Source organism: Hemicordylus capensis, chromosome 2 (genome assembly GCF_027244095.1).
Source record: "Hemicordylus capensis ecotype Gifberg chromosome 2, rHemCap1.1.pri, whole genome shotgun sequence".
Classification (NCBI taxonomy): Eukaryota; Metazoa; Chordata; class Lepidosauria; order Squamata; family Cordylidae; genus Hemicordylus; species Hemicordylus capensis.
The window spans coordinates 399,459,418-399,477,736 of NC_069658.1; the positions used below are offsets into that span (position 1 = coordinate 399,459,418).

At 45.8% G+C, this 18,319-nt stretch overlaps 1 protein-coding gene across 3 annotated transcripts in view; it reads left to right on the forward strand.

Annotated features, from left to right (window-relative positions):
- Positions 1-17,420, forward strand: part of TMC8 (transmembrane channel like 8) — a 39,735-nt gene extending 22,315 nt beyond the window's left edge. For all 3 annotated transcript variants that reach the window (XM_053301265.1, XM_053301264.1, XM_053301266.1), the window contains exons 11-16: positions 74-171; positions 2,034-2,217; positions 6,511-6,641; positions 6,722-6,877; positions 16,712-16,790; positions 16,924-17,420. In XM_053301265.1, the coding sequence (XP_053157240.1) occupies positions 74-171; positions 2,034-2,217; positions 6,511-6,641; positions 6,722-6,877; positions 16,712-16,790; positions 16,924-16,992 (717 nt within the window). In that variant the 3' untranslated portion in view covers positions 16,993-17,420. The remainder of the gene's footprint in view (positions 1-73; positions 172-2,033; positions 2,218-6,510; positions 6,642-6,721; positions 6,878-16,711; positions 16,791-16,923) is intronic.
- The last annotated feature ends 899 nt before the right edge of the window (positions 17,421-18,319 follow it).

The window sequence follows — 18,319 nt, forward strand, 5'->3', positions numbered from 1 at the left end:
TCTAGATTCCTTTTTTATTTCTTATGCTTCTGGAACTTAATGAGTTTCTCTTTTTGTCTTGTTTTGCATTCAGTGCTGGGAAACCCACATTGGTCAGGAAATGTACAAGCTGATTATCTTCAGCTTTGTGACCACCTTGGCATCTGCCTTCCTTATCAGCCTGCTCCGGAGGTAAGGCAAGGAGAAGGGCCATAGCTCAGTGGTAGAGCACCTGCTTGGAATTCAAAAGGCCCCAGGTTCGATCCCTGGCATCTCCAGATAGGGTGGTCTGTGTTGGAGGTGGGACTCAATCAAACAGTCAGTTCCTTTATTACAGTCACTGACAAGCACAATATACAAACAGAAGCCCAGCAAAATAAACTTACAAGGTTATGATACAATAGTTAAGTACATAGTTAAACACAGTTAACAATGATTCTTAATGAACTCCTGGCAAATTTTATTGGCTATTAAACAGAACTTAGCCATATTATAAGATCACAGATCATCTGGTCTGTTAAAAGATAATCAAGATAAAAAGGATCTGTACAACCTGGATGGCAACTAATAAAAGGGGTTATATGTTTATGCCGTATATATCAGCAAAATTGACAATGAAGGAGCACATGAGCCGTTGTTTCAATATCTCCCAATTTGCAGTGACAAGTGCTTTCTTTATAGGGGATTTTTCTATATCTCCCTTCCAGGCCTGCTGTTTGCAAGGCATTGCGTTGTGCCTGTGTCAAAGCTCTGCGGTATTTTGGCACTGTTATCTGGTTTAAGTATCTGGCAGGGTTGAAACTCAAAACTTGGTTGGAGGTGGGACTCTTAAAAGCATCGACTCTCAGCAACAATATCTCCTAATGGCTACTAGAGGTTTAAGGAGTTATAAAGAGAGAGTGCAGGACTCCTCCCCGCTTTGTTCTTCCAAAGTTAGTCTCTCAATATAGTGTAGGGATGTGCACGAACTGAGCACGGTTTGGGAGCAGGGACCAGGAGATTTGAGAATGAGGAGAGCAGGTCCTTACCTGCTTTCCGCCTCCCCATGCAGCTTTCTGCTGGGGCGGTGTGCGTCCCAAGAATGCTGGTGTGGCGCCAGCATGCACATGCTTTCTGCGCATGCACGGGCACCATTTGTGTGGCCGCGCATGCTCACACACCATGTGCATGCTGGTGCTGCACAGGGATTCTTGGAACATGCACCACCGCAGCAGGAAGCTGCATGGGGTGGTGGAGAGCAGGTAAGGGCCTGCTCTCCTCTTTCTTAAAGCTCCTGGTCCCCGCTCCCGAACTGTGCTCAAACTGCAGTTTGTGCACATCCCTAGTAAAGCAGTCTCTCCCAGAGCTAGCAGTTGGTTAGTCTCCCTCTCCTCCCTGCAATCACGAGCTTGGCTAGAACAGGCTGAAGGCTTTCCTATCTTGTTAAATAAATAAATCCTTTACTTGTTTCTCCAGACTTAAACAACTGTCTCCAGACCTCCTGCGTGGCTGAGTTCTCACTAGAGTGGTTTTACTCTGCTATTAGGGGTTGAACTGCCATCCTCCCCTACAGTCTGAAACCCTGGAGAGCCACTGCCAGTCAGTAGAGACAATACTGAGCTAGATGGACCGGCTCAGATCAAGGCACTTCATATGTTCATAAGAGAGCATGACTGATATCAGTCTCTCTCAGTGCCCTGCTTTCTTTGATGGTCTTCCTTGACATCAGTGAGTAGACCATTCCTTCCTTCGGAGGTATGAGGACGTTACGGAAGTCTACTTCTAGTATCCTGCCTTCCGATGATAGGGTAGCCATTGATAGGGCAGTGATGCCAGAGCAGTCCAGAAGGGTAATCTCAGGACAGCCATAATTGTCTCATTGCTTCTGATCTCGGAGCACTTTATCATGCAGGAGAAGAGCATGTGCTGCTGCCTATGAGAAAAGGGCAGAATCCAATGCCTTGTTGTGGGCCACTTGCAAAGATATGGGCCTAGGCAGTGCCATGTCACCCTGCTGCCATAGTTAGGAGGTGTCACACTTGCCTCTGACTCTTTTCTCTCTCTGTCTGTCCCAGGTTGCTGGCCAAGCATTGCTCCTGTGCACTGGCTCAATGGCTTGGCAAAGAGGAGTTTCTGGTGCCGCACAATGTGCTGGATATTGTAGCAGCTCAAACAGTCATATGGGTTGGGATCTTCTTCTGCCCACTCCTGCCTTTGCTCGGTGGTGTCTTAATCTTCCTTACATTCTACATGAAAAAGGTAGGGTGTGCATGTGCGTGTGCATGTGTGTGTGCGCGCGTGCAGACACAAAGGGCATCTACTATGGGGACAATACCAATTATGTGGCTTTTAGATCTAGCCCTCATGAGAGACCCAAAGCCCTCTTGACTTACCTCCTACCAGATAAGGAGGCATGATCTTGATTCAGAGCTGTGGATTCTGGGACTGATGATCTCTTAAGCAGGGTGCGGCGAGCGCCCTGCTCCACTTGGCGAGGCTGCCTGCGCACCCGCCTCGGATCTGTGTGTGTGTGTGTGTGTGCGCGGGGTGGCAGTGGCCAGTGAGCGGCGAGCAGCCTGCTGCACTTGGTGAGGCTGCCTGCGTGCCCACCGCAGCTCTGGGGGCGAGCGGTGACGGCCAGCAGCGGTGCCCTGATGCTCGGTGATGCTGCCCCCACGCGTGCCTTGGCTCAGCTTCCCCCTTCCAGGCTCGCCACAGGATTTCCTTTCGCTCCTCCATGACGCACACACTCGACGACTCTATTCGCCAAAATGCAGCAGGAGGAGGGGCAGATAAATGTGTTTCAAGGAGAATATGGACACTCCTGCCTGGAAAACATGTTTCGGGGGTGGAAAATATGAATGGCCACCAGCTTACAACAAAGCATGGAACATCCCTTTACTCTCATTTTGAAACCGTTACACTATTCCATCACAGTTTGCAACACATTAACCGTTGCAAATCTTGTAGTCTGGAAAACGCGCAGGAGTTGACACCAACTCGAAGATGCACCTTTACCTTTTTAATGGCATACAAACCAGCCCTAGGGCCTGGGGGTGTAGGATAGTATCTCAGCACTTGGAAGTGTGGCATACAACTGCTTTTGATTAGGAGATATAAGTGCCTGCTGAGGACGTATATTTTATCTCAACTTAAGCTTTTACTCTCCGACCAAAATGAATGCCTTTGGTATTAGGCCACACTAATTCAAGGATAGTTCAGGTGGGTAAAAAAATGGTGACATATTTTCTCCTTAAAATTCTCTTGATTTGTCAATTTAAAAAGCAAGAAAATAAACAGTGGATTTGGCTAAGGCACTTCACTTCAAGGAGAGTTGTATACAAAATATGAAACTCAAGCATTGATGTGATATCAAGGTACAGAAGTTCATGAAGAAGTTTTCAATTTCAAAAATAGTAGCAATAGAAGACATTAAACAATTAAAAAAGCAAGCTTCAAAACAAAGATCTTTCCCCCCGTCTCTCCTGGAGGGCTTGCTAAATAAAAGCTTGCAAGGTTGACTTCTCCATCCCAGATGTCTTCAAACAGCTTTAGTATCCCACTCTAGATGTTTTCCCTTCTTCACCCCCAACACACTGTTGCAGGTCTTAGTTAAAGGATTTTTCACTCTTTCCCCTCCTCCCAAATCAAAACAAAAGTCCAGTGCAGATGACTTGTTTTTGACTAGGAGGGCACAAGTGAAGGCCATGCACAGAGTGCAAAACAACAAGTGCGGCTCTCAGCAAAAATAAGGACACTAAGGCTATTTACATGACTGGGAGGACAGGTGAGTGGGGGGAAGGCTGCACAAAACCTACCTTCCCCCCAGACGATCCTGCAAAGTGGTGGGAAGCGCGGACTGCTCTCCCACATGATCCATTCTGCTCCATGCAGCATGGATCTCCGGAGGCCGAGATGATGAGTCCTGGCCTCCACGTGTCCCACAATGCACCACATGACAAGCATGATGCATTGGGGGTACCCCTGTGAGATGGGAGCTCTAGACACCCATCTCTAATGTGTGCTTGGGCAGTAAGCAGCCCGAGCACACGCATGATCCTGGAGCCAAGGTTAAGAGTGCACTCATGCCCTTAGCCTTGGCCAGGCTTCAAAGTGGGGTTGGGCGGGCAGGTAGCATCGGGATCTGCACTGCACACAAGCAGCCCAACCCAGGCTGGGTTGCCCTAGCCTGAATTAGGCTGCTTGTGAGAACAGCCTTTTTCTGTAAGGAGGATACAAAATGGCTCCTCTTAGTTTTGCTTTTGACTTCTTTTAGTCCTTTGAAACAAACATCTACCAAATACACCTGAAATATTATTTTATTTATTTATTTATTTATTTATTTATTTATTTATTTATTTATTTATTTATAATATTTTTATACCACCTGGTATGTATATCTCTAGGCAGTATACGAAATTTAAAATATTTAAAAGTCACAAATTAAAATACATTACAATAAAAACAATAGAATAAAAGTATAAAAATACGTTTTTAAAATTATTAAAATTAATTCTAATTAAAAGCCTGAGAGAACAGGAGGGTCTTGAGGTTCTTCCTGAAAACAAACAGAGAAGGAGATGCTCTTACTTAAGCAGGAAGCTTATTCCAAAGTCCCGGGGCAGGCACAGAGAAAGCTTGGTCCTGGGTCACCACTAAACGAGCCGGTGGCAACCATAACCAGACCTCTCCAGAAGATTGTAACAGGTGGCATAGATTATGACAAAGGAGGCGCTGTCTCAAATATCCTGGACCCAAGCTATTAAGGGCTCTATAGGTAATAACCAGAACTTTGTATTTCACCCAGAAAAATATCGGCAGCCAGTGCAGTTCTTTTAGAACCGGTCCCTTCATGTTGTTCCAGAGACCAGTCTGGCTGCCACATTCTATACCAATTGTAGTTTCCAGACTACGTACAAAGGCAGCCCCACATAGAGCACATTACAGTAGTCAAGTCTGGAGGTTACCAGCATATGTACCACTGTTTTAAGGTCATTCACCTCTAGAAATGGACTTAGCTGTGTTGGGAATTCTCTCTGGTAGGAGAAACCCTTTTTCATTATAGCAGAGTGCACAGAGGCAAAACACAGCGGAATTTAGTTAGGCATGCGTGTATGCTGAGAGTAAAGTAACTTGGAACCAGTTCATAGTTTCAAATCAATATAAGTGGTATTTATTAGAGAACTCCATTTTAGATAGGAAATTGAGGAGATGGGATCTCTAATCTAGCTAGTTAGCTGGATGCAGATGGATTCTGCATATCTGCACACATGGTGCAGGGGAGAGGAGCTTGCATGTTGCAAGGTAGAAGGAAAGGAAGAGAAAGGGAAGAGGAAGTGCAAAGCAGGAAGTAAGCAAGTTAGTCCCTAAGAGTAGCAATCTACATTCCAAAGGGATAGTGTCAGAGCGGTAGAGAAGAGATGACCAATGTCTTGACCCTCTAGCCCTCTGACTCACTAGTCTGTCCTCCACTGTCCTCCAAGAGACAGCGCAAAGTCCTTCACTTCCAACAGCTGACATATCAACCAAAGCTAATAAAAAGTGCTCCTGGGCACCGCCTCAACCTGAAAAACCAGGGAGAGCTTTGGGTCCAGAAGCACTTCCAAGCTACGTACCTAATCTTTCAGGGAGAGTGTAACCCCATCCAGAACAGGCAGATCTAAACCATCTCTTGGGACCTGCCCCCTCCCCCCGCCAGTCAGTACTTCTGTCTTATTTGGATTCAACTTCAGTTTGTTATCCCTCATCCAGCCCATTACTGCCTCCAGGCAGGCATTTAGGGAAGATATGCCATTTCCTGATGAGGTCGGCATGGAGAAGTAAATCTGGGTATCATCAGCATATTGATAACACTCAGTATGAAACCTCCTGATCTCTCCCAGGGGTTTCATATAGATATTAAAAAGCATTGGAGACAGTATGGAGCCTTTTGGGATGTATATGAAAGATAGATGTTACGTTACAGAGGCTTTGGTACTAGATATGAAAGAGAGATAGTAGTGAATTCTCTGTTTCAGGGACCAAGGAGAAACATACCTCAAGGGAACTGAAGCTGCTCATTGAACCCTAGAAACATGGGAAAGTTGGGTGAAGAAACCATTACTTCCCACTGAGGTGTTTTTCCTCCTTTACTCCACTTCTTCCTTTCCCCTAAACTTTGGCTACTTTGCTGGTACCCAGTGTAGGGATGTGCACAGAACCATGGCAGGGTGGTTCGGTCAGGGACTTCTGGCCATATCTGACCAAAGGGGTGGCAGGGAGGTACGCTGCCACCCCAAGCAGCTTTCTTAACAAAGGATGCCGGCGGGTAAAAGCGGCAGGAGGGGTAAGTGCACCCTCCCCTGCACTTAAAGCAGCACCCCCACCGCCTTTGAACCGCTTCCATAAACCGGCCCTATAAAGGGCCTCCGAACCATTTCCGTGCACATCCCTAACCCAGGGCCTTCCTCCTGCAAGGCTTCACAGTTTTCACTTTTCTGTAGAAGAGATGCTATTTATGTTTCAAGCCCTTGCAGTGAAACCTCTCTCAATATCTCTTTCTTTCACCTGCAGTATACCCTGTTCCAGAACTGTCAGCCTTCAACTCAGCTGTTTCGAGCATCCCAGTCTAAATTCTTCTTCCAAATCATGCTACTTCTAGGCCTGTTCCTGGCCTGCACCCCTCTGGTTTATATTGTCAGTAGGTGAGTCCAGGGAAAACAGAAAGATGAGCAACTTGGGCACTGAGCAGCCTCTCTGTGACAGTCATGCTTTTCTCTTCCAGGTCCACCCCATCCCAGGCCTGTGGGCTTTTTACTAACAGTTCAACTCCATGGCAGGTGGTGCCTGACACTGTGTCCCATCTGCCTCGCTCAGCACAGCTTTTCTTGGGCTATGCCACGTCCAATGTCTTTTGTTTCTCACTTCTGATGCTGTTCAGGTGAGTCTCCTTGGAGGGGCATGGATGGATCATACGTGGGATCTTAGCTGCAGGGGTGTCATTTGAAAATGGAAAGGAGGCAGTTATCCTGCCTTCTGTTTAAGACCACAGGTAAATGTGCCTCACTTACAGTGCTGAGAAAAGGTTTGTGAACCCCAAGTAGAATAATGAGAATCACACTGCATGCAAGGTCTTACCATGATACGCATGCCTAATTGAAACCAGTCTTTCCTAATGCAAAAAAGTTCATGAATTAAACAATGTTGTGTTTCTTAAGGTACATAATAAGGCACAAAGTGGGGACAATGAGACGAATTCAGGATCAGTGTGTGAGATAGTAAGTGAACCCCTAGTGTCCTTAGCACAGTTAATTGGCTAATCACAATCAGGTGCCTAACTAATTGGGCAACAAGTAAACCACCCTGCAGAGGAGAGCTGTATTACTGAGTCTGGGCATCCTGTTCTATATAAAAGTCCTGAGTTAGGACTGTACCATGACTGTCAGTGGGAACTCATAATGCCACAATTTTAAAAAAAAATTCCAGAGGACCTATGACAAAGAGTGGTTGATGCTCATCTGACTAGACAGGGTTACAAGGCCATTTCTGAGCCTTTCGGACTCCATCCATCAGATAGTCTACAAATTGAATATGCTGAAGACTACAGTGACTCTACCCAAGAGCAACCTGTAAAATTATCTGCAAAGTCACAAAGAAGCCCAGACTAACATCTAAAGATCTGTAGGCTTCTCTTGCTGCGGCAGCGATAAGGGTTCATTCATGCATCAACCATCAGGAAAAAACTGAATGGGAATGGTGTGTTCATGGGAGGATAGTGCTCTGCGGGTATTGAACCACCAGAGTCCTTAGTTCGCGATCCCAAGAGCAATAGGGAATGAGCACTGGAGACAAGATTTAGGTTATTCACTATTTATGTAACCTTTATTCACGCCCAGTGCAGTAGCAGGCTATAAGAATAACAATGAAAATGAAGAGAGCAGGCAAAAAGACAGTAAGCCATATTATATGGACAACACATGTCTACAATACTATATTCTCACTACATTCACACCAGTTCATACTTATCTAGCTGTCTAGCTAAGTGATCAGCTTAGCAGAGCAGGTGGTGCTCAGGTGTGGCAGAATGAGGAGATGCTGCATGCAGATCCTGCTGATTTGATGGTAGATCTCCTGCTGGAGGTCCTAGTACACAGGGTTATATAAGGTCCAGATGGAGTAGTCTCTCCTGATTGCAACCTTTTCCCGTAGGTGAGGTTTTTTTCTGATGGAAAGTCCCCAGGAGTCCAGCATTTGGCTTCTGGTCAGTATCAGGCCTGCCTAATGGAGATCCATCCATCTGGGACTGGTCTCAGGAGATAGTTCTGCATTTGGGGCACATAGAATCCTTCACATCTCTGCACTCAGGACCCCCTTGGAGGTCCTCCAATAGCCCCTACTTTAATTAACTGCCTACGCTCTCATCATCAGATGCTTCCTTTCCACGATTGCCACATATTAACCAATCAACTATAACTTTCCATAAACACAGTCAACATTTTCAATATTATTTATTTATTATATTTGCACATCGCCCCAAACTCCCATCTCTAGACAGTTTACAGCAACAGAAATTAAAATAACTAAAACCCACAAGTCATTAAGCTTGGGTGAATAAATGTGTCTTTAGTGACTTTTTAAAAGTTGTCAAAGATGGGGAGGCTCTTATTTCAGCAGGGAGTGCATTCCAGAGTCTTGGGGCAGCAACACATCCCTGTGTAGCCGCCAGACAAGCTGGTGGCAACTGCAGACAAACCTCTCCAGATGATCTCAATGGGCAATGGCTTGGACAATATAATCAGGCAAAGAAAGGTTACTATAGTTCAATTCTTGCATTACAGCTAGCCAGCTTAGCATTACTTCAGCCATTTTAGATCTGTGCCTATGCATAAACCTCAGGCTTCAAAGTCTTGCTGAGAGAAACCCACTCTTAGCACAACAATGGTTAGGAAGAAACCTCTAAAAAGAACATTGCTGCCTGGTTCAAGTTCTCCCAAGGAGCATCTGGATGACCCACAAGGCTTCTGGATAGTTGAATCAGAAATTGAACATTTCGGACACAATCCATTTGTTTGGCGAAAACCAGTTTGCAAATTAAGAACCTCATCCTACCTGTCAAGCATGGGGGTGGAGGCATCATGTTTTGAGGCTGCGTTGCTGCATAAGGACCTGGGCAGCTTGCCATCACTGATGGAATGTCAGTTCATCTGTGTATCAAAAAATGCTAGAGGACAATATCAGGCCATCTGTCTGAGAGCTAAAGCTGAGTTGAAAGTGGGTCTTGCAGCAAGATAATGACTCTAAACATTCAAGTAAGTCTATCACAGAATAGCTAAAGAAGAAGAGATTTCAGGGTGATGCACACGACCAAAATCCCTGGTGGCTAGGGAGGGCTGGGGGAAAGACAGAAATATACCTGCCTTCCCCGGCACAAGCACACTAACCCTGCCACACGCCTGCCCAAACAGCACGGTGGAGCTGAATGCACTGGGGATCTGGAGAAGGAAGTCCTCCAATATCTCACAAGGCATTGCATGGGAAGCCAAGAGGCTGGCCGCAGCAATGCTGCAGCCCCTGGCTGCCAGGCCACTTTTTAAGCAGCATTCTGTGGTCTTCAGGGAGCTGGGCTGTCGGGAGCTGCAGAACACAGCCCCAATCATGTACATGATTGGGGCTGCCAAGGTTAGATGGGGCTTCTGCCCTTTAACCTAAGTTAAAGGGTAGGTAAAATAGCCCTGCTCAGGAGCAGCAGGGCGGGAGCGGGTTCTGAGGCTTCACATGAGCCTAGCAACTAGGGATGTGCATGAACCAGTTCCACACCTCCTTTGGGAAGAAAGAGATAAGTTTATTCGGTCATTGACCTCCTTTGGGAAGTGCTGAGCCAGGTCAGGTGCCTGCAGCTGAACCAGTTTGGTGGGGCAGGGAGCAGTACCCTTAAAAAGCAGGTAACCAGGTCCTTAACTGCTCTGCTGCTGCCCCGGCGCTTTTCTGGGCGCGCACGGCTGCAGTTGTGTTCCCTGCAGCCTGCATGTGGCATCAGCATGAACATGGCCACTGTCACATGCAGGCTGCAGGGAACAGCACTGCAGCCGTGCACGGCCTTTGGTAGAGTGAGCGCCGCACCCAGTAAAGCGGTAGGAAGGCAGCGGAGCACGTAAGGACATGCTTTTTAAGGGAACTTCTCCCTGCTCCACTGTCAGTGTTGGGAATTCTCTCTGGTAGGAGAAACCCTTTTTCAATTATAGCAGAGTGCACAGAGGCAAAACACAGCGGAATTTAGTTAGGCATGCGTGTATACTGAGAGTAAAGTAACTTGGAGCCAATTCATAGTTTCAAATCAATATATAAGGCATTTATTAGAGAACTCCATTTTAGATAGGAAAGTGAGGAGTTAGGATCTCTAATCTAGCTAGCTAGCTGGATGCAGATGGATTCTGCATCTTCTCTGCACATATGGTGCAGGGAGAGGAGCTTGCCATGTTGCAAGGTAGAAGGGACAGGAAGAGAAGGGAGAGAGGAGGGAAGTCACCCTGAGATTAGCAATCTACATTCCAAAGGGATAGTGTCAGAGCAGTAGAGAAGGAATGACAGATGTCTTGACCCTCTAGCCCTCTGACTCGCTAGTCTGTCCTCCACTGCCTTTGAGACAAGAGACAGCGCAAAGTCCTTAACTTCCAACAGTCAGGAGCCTGTCCGTCCGGTGTCCACGTCAAGGTCTCTGTCAGGGCCATGGGGCGTTCCTTGGCGTCCTCTCTGGTCCGTCTGTCTGACGTCTTCGTGGAGGTTTCGGGCAGGGTTGCAGGCAGCTCCTCAGCATCCTCCCCGGTCTGCAAGGAAAACACAAGAGAATACTTTACTGAAAGTATCAAGTTCAGACAGTCTCCCCCACAACTCAGTACGCTCACCAGATAGCACGGTTTCAGAGCCAAAGAAGTGCCAGGTGTTCCCAGGGGAGGCGCTGCAGCTATGGCAGCTGTCAGGACTCGGCCAGTTTAGCAGGGTAGCAGCAGGGAAAACCTGGGTCTCCAGAAGTCACATGAAGCAGGGGTTTTCTCAGAGTTGCAGGCTTGGCTGTAGCAGGCTCAAAGAGACTTGTTGCTATCAGCACTGTACACTCCCTGCTGGCCTGATTTATAGTGCTTTGACTAACTGGGTTCCTCCTCCACTCAGCTGTCAACGATTCAGTGTCTATCTTGCCTGTTAAGTAGCCGCTTGCTCCGTCTGAGTGTTTCCAGCTGTCGCATGCACTGTTCATATCTTTGTTGTTGGGCGGTTAATGTTTGCATGTTCTCCGGCTCGGGGCTTGGCTCTGCCTCACTTCTCCTGTGTAACTTCTGACGATCCCTCAACTTGGTCTGCTTCAGTTTCTTCCTGCAGCTCCACAGGTGAGCTCTCCTCCTGTTGCTCTGTTGGAGGGCTGCCAACTTCCTCCTCCTCTTGCTCCGTTGGAGTGTTGCCAACTTCCTCCTCCTCTTCACTGTCCGACGGTAGGGGCATGACACACACCCGTGCCTGCACAAGCCATTCATGCACATCCCTACTCGCAACCCAGATTTTCCTGCTCCTGCCCTTCTGCAGCTGGTCATGAGAAAGACCTTTTCATGATTTGAAGTGGTCAAGTCCAAGTCCTGACCTAAATCCTATTGAAATGCTGTGGCAAGGCCTGAAGTGAGCTGTTCATGCAAGGAAGCTCTGAAATGTCACTGAGCTGAAACAGTCTTGTATGGAAGAATGGGCCAAGATTCCTCCATGCCGATGTGCGAGACTGGTCACCAGTTACAAGAAAACTTGCAGTTACTGCTGCTCAAGGAGGTGCTACCAGTTACTGAATGAAGGGTTCATATACTCTTTCACACAAGGATGTTTGCTGTTGAATCTTTTTGTTGGGTGAATATTCAAAATATATTTATTTACTAATTGATCTGATTTCTATAACGCCCCTCCAAAAATGGCTCAGGGCAGTATCTTTTTTGCCTGAGTTACTTATTCAGTGATGTTGCCTTTCTCTCTTATCAGGGTTTAGCTTAGAATCTAATCATGTTTTGCAAAAGAACTGTGCTAACATACAGACCATCCTAAAAGGTTCACAAACCTTTTCTCATCACTGTATATCTCTGGTCAGCTCACTAATTCCATACACTGAAAAGCAACTCATATATGATGCACTTCAAGCTTATTAGCAAAAGGACTTTATTCTGCTCCTTGGCTAGTGCCTATAGATGGAAAGAAATGACACACTGGGGTGACTGACCTTGTGTAGCACAACTCTTCCTATTGTGGTAGCAAGCATGACTTGTCCCCTTAGCTAAGCAGGGTCTGCCCTGGTTGCATATGAATGGGAGACTTGATGTGTCAGCCCTGTAAAATATTCCCCTTAGGGGATGGGGCCGCTTTGGGAAGAGAATCTAGGTTCCAGGTTCCCTCACTGGCATCTCCAAGATAGGGCTGAGAGAGATTCCTGCCTGCAGCCTTGGAGAAGCCGCTGCCAGTCTGTGAAGACAATACTGAGCTAGATGGACCAATGGTCTGACTCAGTATATGGCAGCTTCCTCTGTTCCTATGTTCCCTTAGACCTCATTCCACTTTGGCCACTCATGGGCACTGAGGCAAGGAACCCCTTCCACAGAGAGTACTGCAAGCACCATACTACAGGTGAAACTCAAAAAATTAGAATATCGTGCAAAAGTTCATTAATTTCAGTAATGCAAATTAAAAGGTGAAACTGATATATGAGATAGACGCATTACATGCAAAGCGAGATAAGTCAAGCCTTAATTTGTTATAATTGTGATGATCATGGCGTACAGCTCATGAGAACCCCAAATCCACAATCCCAGAAAATTAGAATATTGTGAAAAGGTTCAACAGTCTAGGCTCCAGGTGTCCCACTCCAATCAGCTAATCAATCCATAACACCTGCAAAGGGTTCCTGAGCCTTTAAATGGTCTCTCAGTCTGGTTCATTAGGAATCACAATCATGGGAAAGACTGCTGACTTGACAGTTGTGCAGAAAACCATCATTGACACCCTCCATAAGGAGGGAAAGCCTCAAAAGGTAATTGCAAAAGAAGTTGGATGTTCCCAAAGTGCTGTATCAAAGCACATCAGTAGAAAGTTATGTGGAAGGGGAAAGTGTGGAAGAAAAAGGTGCACAAGCAGCAGGGATGACCGCAGCCTGGAGAGGATTGTCAGGAAAAGGCCATTCAAAAGTGTTGGGGACTTTCACAAGGAGTGGACTGAGGCTGGAGTTAGTGCATCAAGAGCCACCACACACAGACGGATCCTGGACATGGGCTTCAAATGTCGTATTCCTCTTGTCAAGCCGCTCCTGAACAACAAACAACGTCAGAAGCGTCTTACCTGGGCTCAAGAAAAAAAGAACTGGTCTGTTGCTCAGTGGTCCAAAGTCCTCTTTTCTGATGAGAGCAACTTTTGCATCTCATTTGGAAACCAAGGACCCAGAGTCTGGAGGAAGAATGGAGAGGCACACAATGCAAGATGCTTGAAGTCCAGTGTGAAGTTTCCACAGTCTGTGTTGATTTGGGGAGCCATGTCATCTGCTGGTGTTGGTCCACTGTGCTTCATTAAGTCCAGGGTCAACGCAGCGGTCTATCAGGAGATTTTGGAGCACTTCATGCTTCCTTCCACAGATGAGCTGTATGGGGATGCAGATGAGCTGTATGGGGACTTCATTTTCCAGCAGGACTTGGCACCTGCCCACACTGCCAAAAGTACCAAAACCTGGTTCAATGACCATGGGATTACTGTGCTTGATTGGCCAGCAAACACGCCTGACCTGAACCCCATAGAGAATCTATGGGGCATTGCCAAGAGAAGGATGAGAGACATGAGACCAAACAATGCAGAAGAGCTGAAGGCCGCTATTGAAGCATCCTGGTCTTCCATAACACCTCAGCAGTGCCACAGTCTGATAGCATCCATGCCACGCCGCATTGAGGCAGTAATTGCTGCAAAAGGGGCCCAAACCAAGTACTGAATACATATGCATGCTTATACTTTTCAGAGGTCCGATATTGTTCTATTGACAATCCTTGTTTTATTGGTTTCATGTAATATTCTAATTTTCTGGGATTGTGGATTTGGGGTTCTCATGAGTTGTACGCCATGATCATCACAATTATAACAAATTAAGGCTTGACTTATCTCGCTTTGCATGTAATGCGTCTATCTCATATATCAGTTTCACCTTTTAATTTGCATTACTGAAATTAATGAACTTTTGCACGATATTCTAATTTTTCGAGTTTCACCTGTACTTCCTGCTTTGGGCCCTCTTCCCCAGAGTAGAAGGGGGAGATTTCAATGGGCTTAAGTACACCTCACTTGGTTTAGATTTGGCCATATTATGTAAGTTCAGTAGAATCTATGCACCAATAGAAATGTTTGTCATTGTTTAATGAATGAAAGACCACTAAAAATAGGTATAGCAGTGAAGAGCCATCCTTGAAAGAGTAATGTACTGTACCACTGCATTAGAAAAGGCCTGGATCTTGGCAACAGTCCAAAACAATACACCTGATAGTGATTTTGTTGACATTGAGTCTTTGGGCTTAGTAAATGGTCTGGGAGCAGCTGATGCTGCAATCGTGAAACTATGCCCAGTGTGGATCTGATCAGTCCCTTGGATGACAGATTCATGGGAGCTCCTTGTATCTGCAGATTTACATTCTCTTTCTCACTCTCTCTCTTTACATATAAAGTGTAACATCAATATCTGACATCACTAGTACAGCTGACTATCAATTTGATGCTTTTACATTGCCAGAAGGAATATGGGGATCCTGGTAGATCAGTGGTTTGCAGACTCTGATGGGTGGTGTAACCCTCCTGAGACCTTAGACAATTACAAGTACACCTCCCCTATGAAAGTCTTTGTGCAATGATGTTTCACATCAACAGTTAAGCAGCTGACAAAAGAGAGGTCTAGTAATGAAAGAAGAACAGTGCTACCTGTGGTACACAAACTACAGTTTAGGATTCATTGTGGTAGATGAAATGACAGCTACAGATACATGACAGCAATATACTGCCTTTTCACCCTTTAACTTTGAATGTATCTATATGCTAGGGATGTACACAAAATGGGCTTTGTGGTTTGCTTCGAGTTCGAAATGAAATGCAAGATGGCCTAAACATTTTGTTGAAACAGCGGCTGAACTGAATGTTTTGATGAAACAAACACAAAACATTTAGAGTTTTGGCCATAGGGAACAATGGGGAAGTTTGAAACACCCCATTGTTTCCCATGGGTAGCTACCAGGGGCACCAAAGTGAGTTGTGTGGTAGAGCATGATGATCTACCACCCAACCTACAAAAGAAATGGGCAAGTGGGCAATTTTAAACAAATGTTTAACCTTTTCCCCAAACCCCCAAACGATCCTATGAGGGTTTTGAGGACAGGTTAAAAATGTGTTAATTTGGCTTTAAATGCTCAATTGCTCATTTCTTTTGTGTGTTGGGTTATAGGTAGCACCTATCATTCCCTACCACATAACCCACTCTGGTGTCCCTAGGAGCTACCCATGGGGAACAATGGAGTGTTTCGAGCTTCTCCACTGTTCCCTATGGCCAGAACAAGCTGCACTCACAGAGAGTGCAATGCATTTTTTGCAACCCTGCCTTGAAAAACACTGCAGAAATAGTAAAAGGGAATCTGTCCCTCCCAACACAGAACACAAATTTCACACACAGACCAAAAATGGCCAAAAAAGAATCACTAACCCAGAATCATCTGCCGCCAGCCAGAGTGCCTGTGCTGCAGTAACATCATTGGCACAAGTTGTTCTCTCACACACAATTATGACTCCTTACATTTCTAGCATTGCATCAGCTGCCACAGCAGCACCTTTAGCAGTAAGCATAGCCATAAGCTCAACTAGAGCAACTTCAGCCACATTTTGACTGAGTTCGCCTTGCAATGTAAAGAGCAGACCAGAGCAGTGAGTGAAGCACAAGTTAGTCTCAAGGCCAGATATGGAGCTCACCACAGCAATCACCAAGAAATATTACACAGAGAGCTGCCACTTTCCATTTCTCACAACACTATCTTACAAACAAAACAAAACTCAAGTAGGGAGGCACTGAAGTTCTGCCTTTGACAATCTGAGATCCAGCAAAACCTGATAGTTATAGCAGCAATAGTACAGCATATTATACACACTGCTGAGAAACCACAAAATCAGACCTTCCTTGATTCCTTCCTCCCCTCCTCCTGATGTATCCTTTTCCAAGAGAGGCATAAGAGCTCTCGCTGCCCCTCAGTCCCTTTGAATACATTTTGAAATTCTCTCCTTTTGTGTTCCCCCTCCCTCCTCCCTGCCAATGGGGGCACAATTATCCATGACAACACTTGATTTATATGATAACAAGCCAACCAAGAAGCAATGAGATTGCAAGCCAATTGGAAGCCAGTACCAGAAAACCAATCAACAAGGGGAAAACATGCCTCCAAAATGGTGCTTGAAACATTGAAATGTTTTGATCGAAATTGGGTTGTTTTGTTCCAAGCTTAAAACAGGCCATTTAGGGGGTGTTTTGTTTTGAGCGCAAAACACTCGAAATGACCTGTTCCAAGTTAAAAAAAAAACAATCAACATCGAAACATTCTATAATATATGCTGACACCCATCTTGCACCCATCCTTTTAAAAGTCTGAAATGCCACCACTCTTTCCTTGTCTGGTGAGGAGGGTGAGTGAGACCCAGGACTCCTGGAACTGCTGGCATTAATGTGATGGTTTCTCTTCCTCTCCCACAGCCTCATCCTCACTGTGTACATTTCTCAGGCACAAGCAAATAGAAAAGTAATCGAAAGGCTCAAGAAGCAACATGTGCTGGTGAGTGGTCCTATGGCTTTACAAGGATGCTAGATGACCTGCCAAAATAATAACTATCTAGTAACCTTTGACTGCATGATGTTCTGTTGCAATGATGTCCATATAAAGTAACCTCTCCTTCACATCCATCTAGTGCGTCCAGGAGAAATTGTGCTTGGTAAGGAAGCTGGCTCGGCTGCTGGTGGAATTACCATCTGATTGAGGGGAAAGATCTTCTGAAGGAAGGAAACTTGGAGAGGTTGAGCCATATGGAGAAAAGACTACAGGAAAACATGTCTCACTTCTAGGAGAGCATAAAGCATAGAGTGGCAGAGCATGTTTGAACTAATAACAGAAGAAGTCAGAGAAAACCCTGGTCCCATACACAGGAAGGCCTTGTTGTTTGGAGTACAAACTGGCTCCTGGATCTACTCTGACACACTCTCTGTCTATATCGTACAGTACTAGGTATGCTGGTATGTACTGAATGTGTACCTAATACAGGACCTTCCCTTTTGGCTGCTGTACCTCTTTGGCTGGTCTCATGTTAGAACAAGATCTTGCAGGCCCAGTACCGTGTCCTGAAAATGATGTTTTTGGAGAAGAGCAAGATGTATGGCAATAAAGATATAAATACTTGTGCTTTCAAAATGTGAAAAAAGATATGTTCGGTACTTCCAGTTTCAAAAATTCTTAGGTAGAATTTTTATGGAGCATCAGTCTCCATAGAAGTGGTTTACTCACTACCTGTATCTTGAATCTCTTGAATCATGTAAAATAAAGCAAGTGTATGCATTTTCTCTATGAAATGTTAAAGGGCATTGTTACCAAAACTGCCCCAGAGTGCTGGCTAGACACTCCAACTATGAAAAGTGGGGAAATTTGTTTAGCATGGGGAGCAGTTTGGTTCTAATATGGACAACTATAGACCTGTATCTAACCTTCCCTTTTTGGGCAAGGTGATAGAGCATGTGGTGGCATCCCAGCTGCAGAGGGTCTTGGATGATACGGATTATCTGGACCCTTTTCAATCTGGCTTCCATCCCGGATATGGGACTGAAACTGCCTTGGTCTCTCTAGTGGATGACCTTCGCCGGGAGCTAGACAGGGGGAGTGCTTCCCTGTTGGTTCCGCTGGACCTCTCGGCGGTGTTCGATACCATTGACCATGGTATCCTTCTGGACCACCTCTTGAATATGAGAATTGGAGGTACTGTGTTGGAGTGGCTCCATTCCTTTCTTGGGGGGAGGGTCCAGAAGGTGGTGCTGGAGGACTACTGCTCGGCCCCATGGCCATTGGCCTGTGGTGTCCCGCAGGGTTCAATTTTGTCCCCCATTCTGTTTAACATCTACATGAAGCCGCTGGGAGAGGTCATCCAGATACTTGGACTGAGTTGTCAGCAATATGCAGATGACACTCAGCTCTATCTCTCCTTGTCACTTGATCCTAGGGAGACAGTGGATGTCCTGAATTGGGGATGGGAGGCCGTGATGAGTTGGATGTGGGCTAATAAACTGAAATTGAATCCGGAGAAGACAGAGGTAATGTTG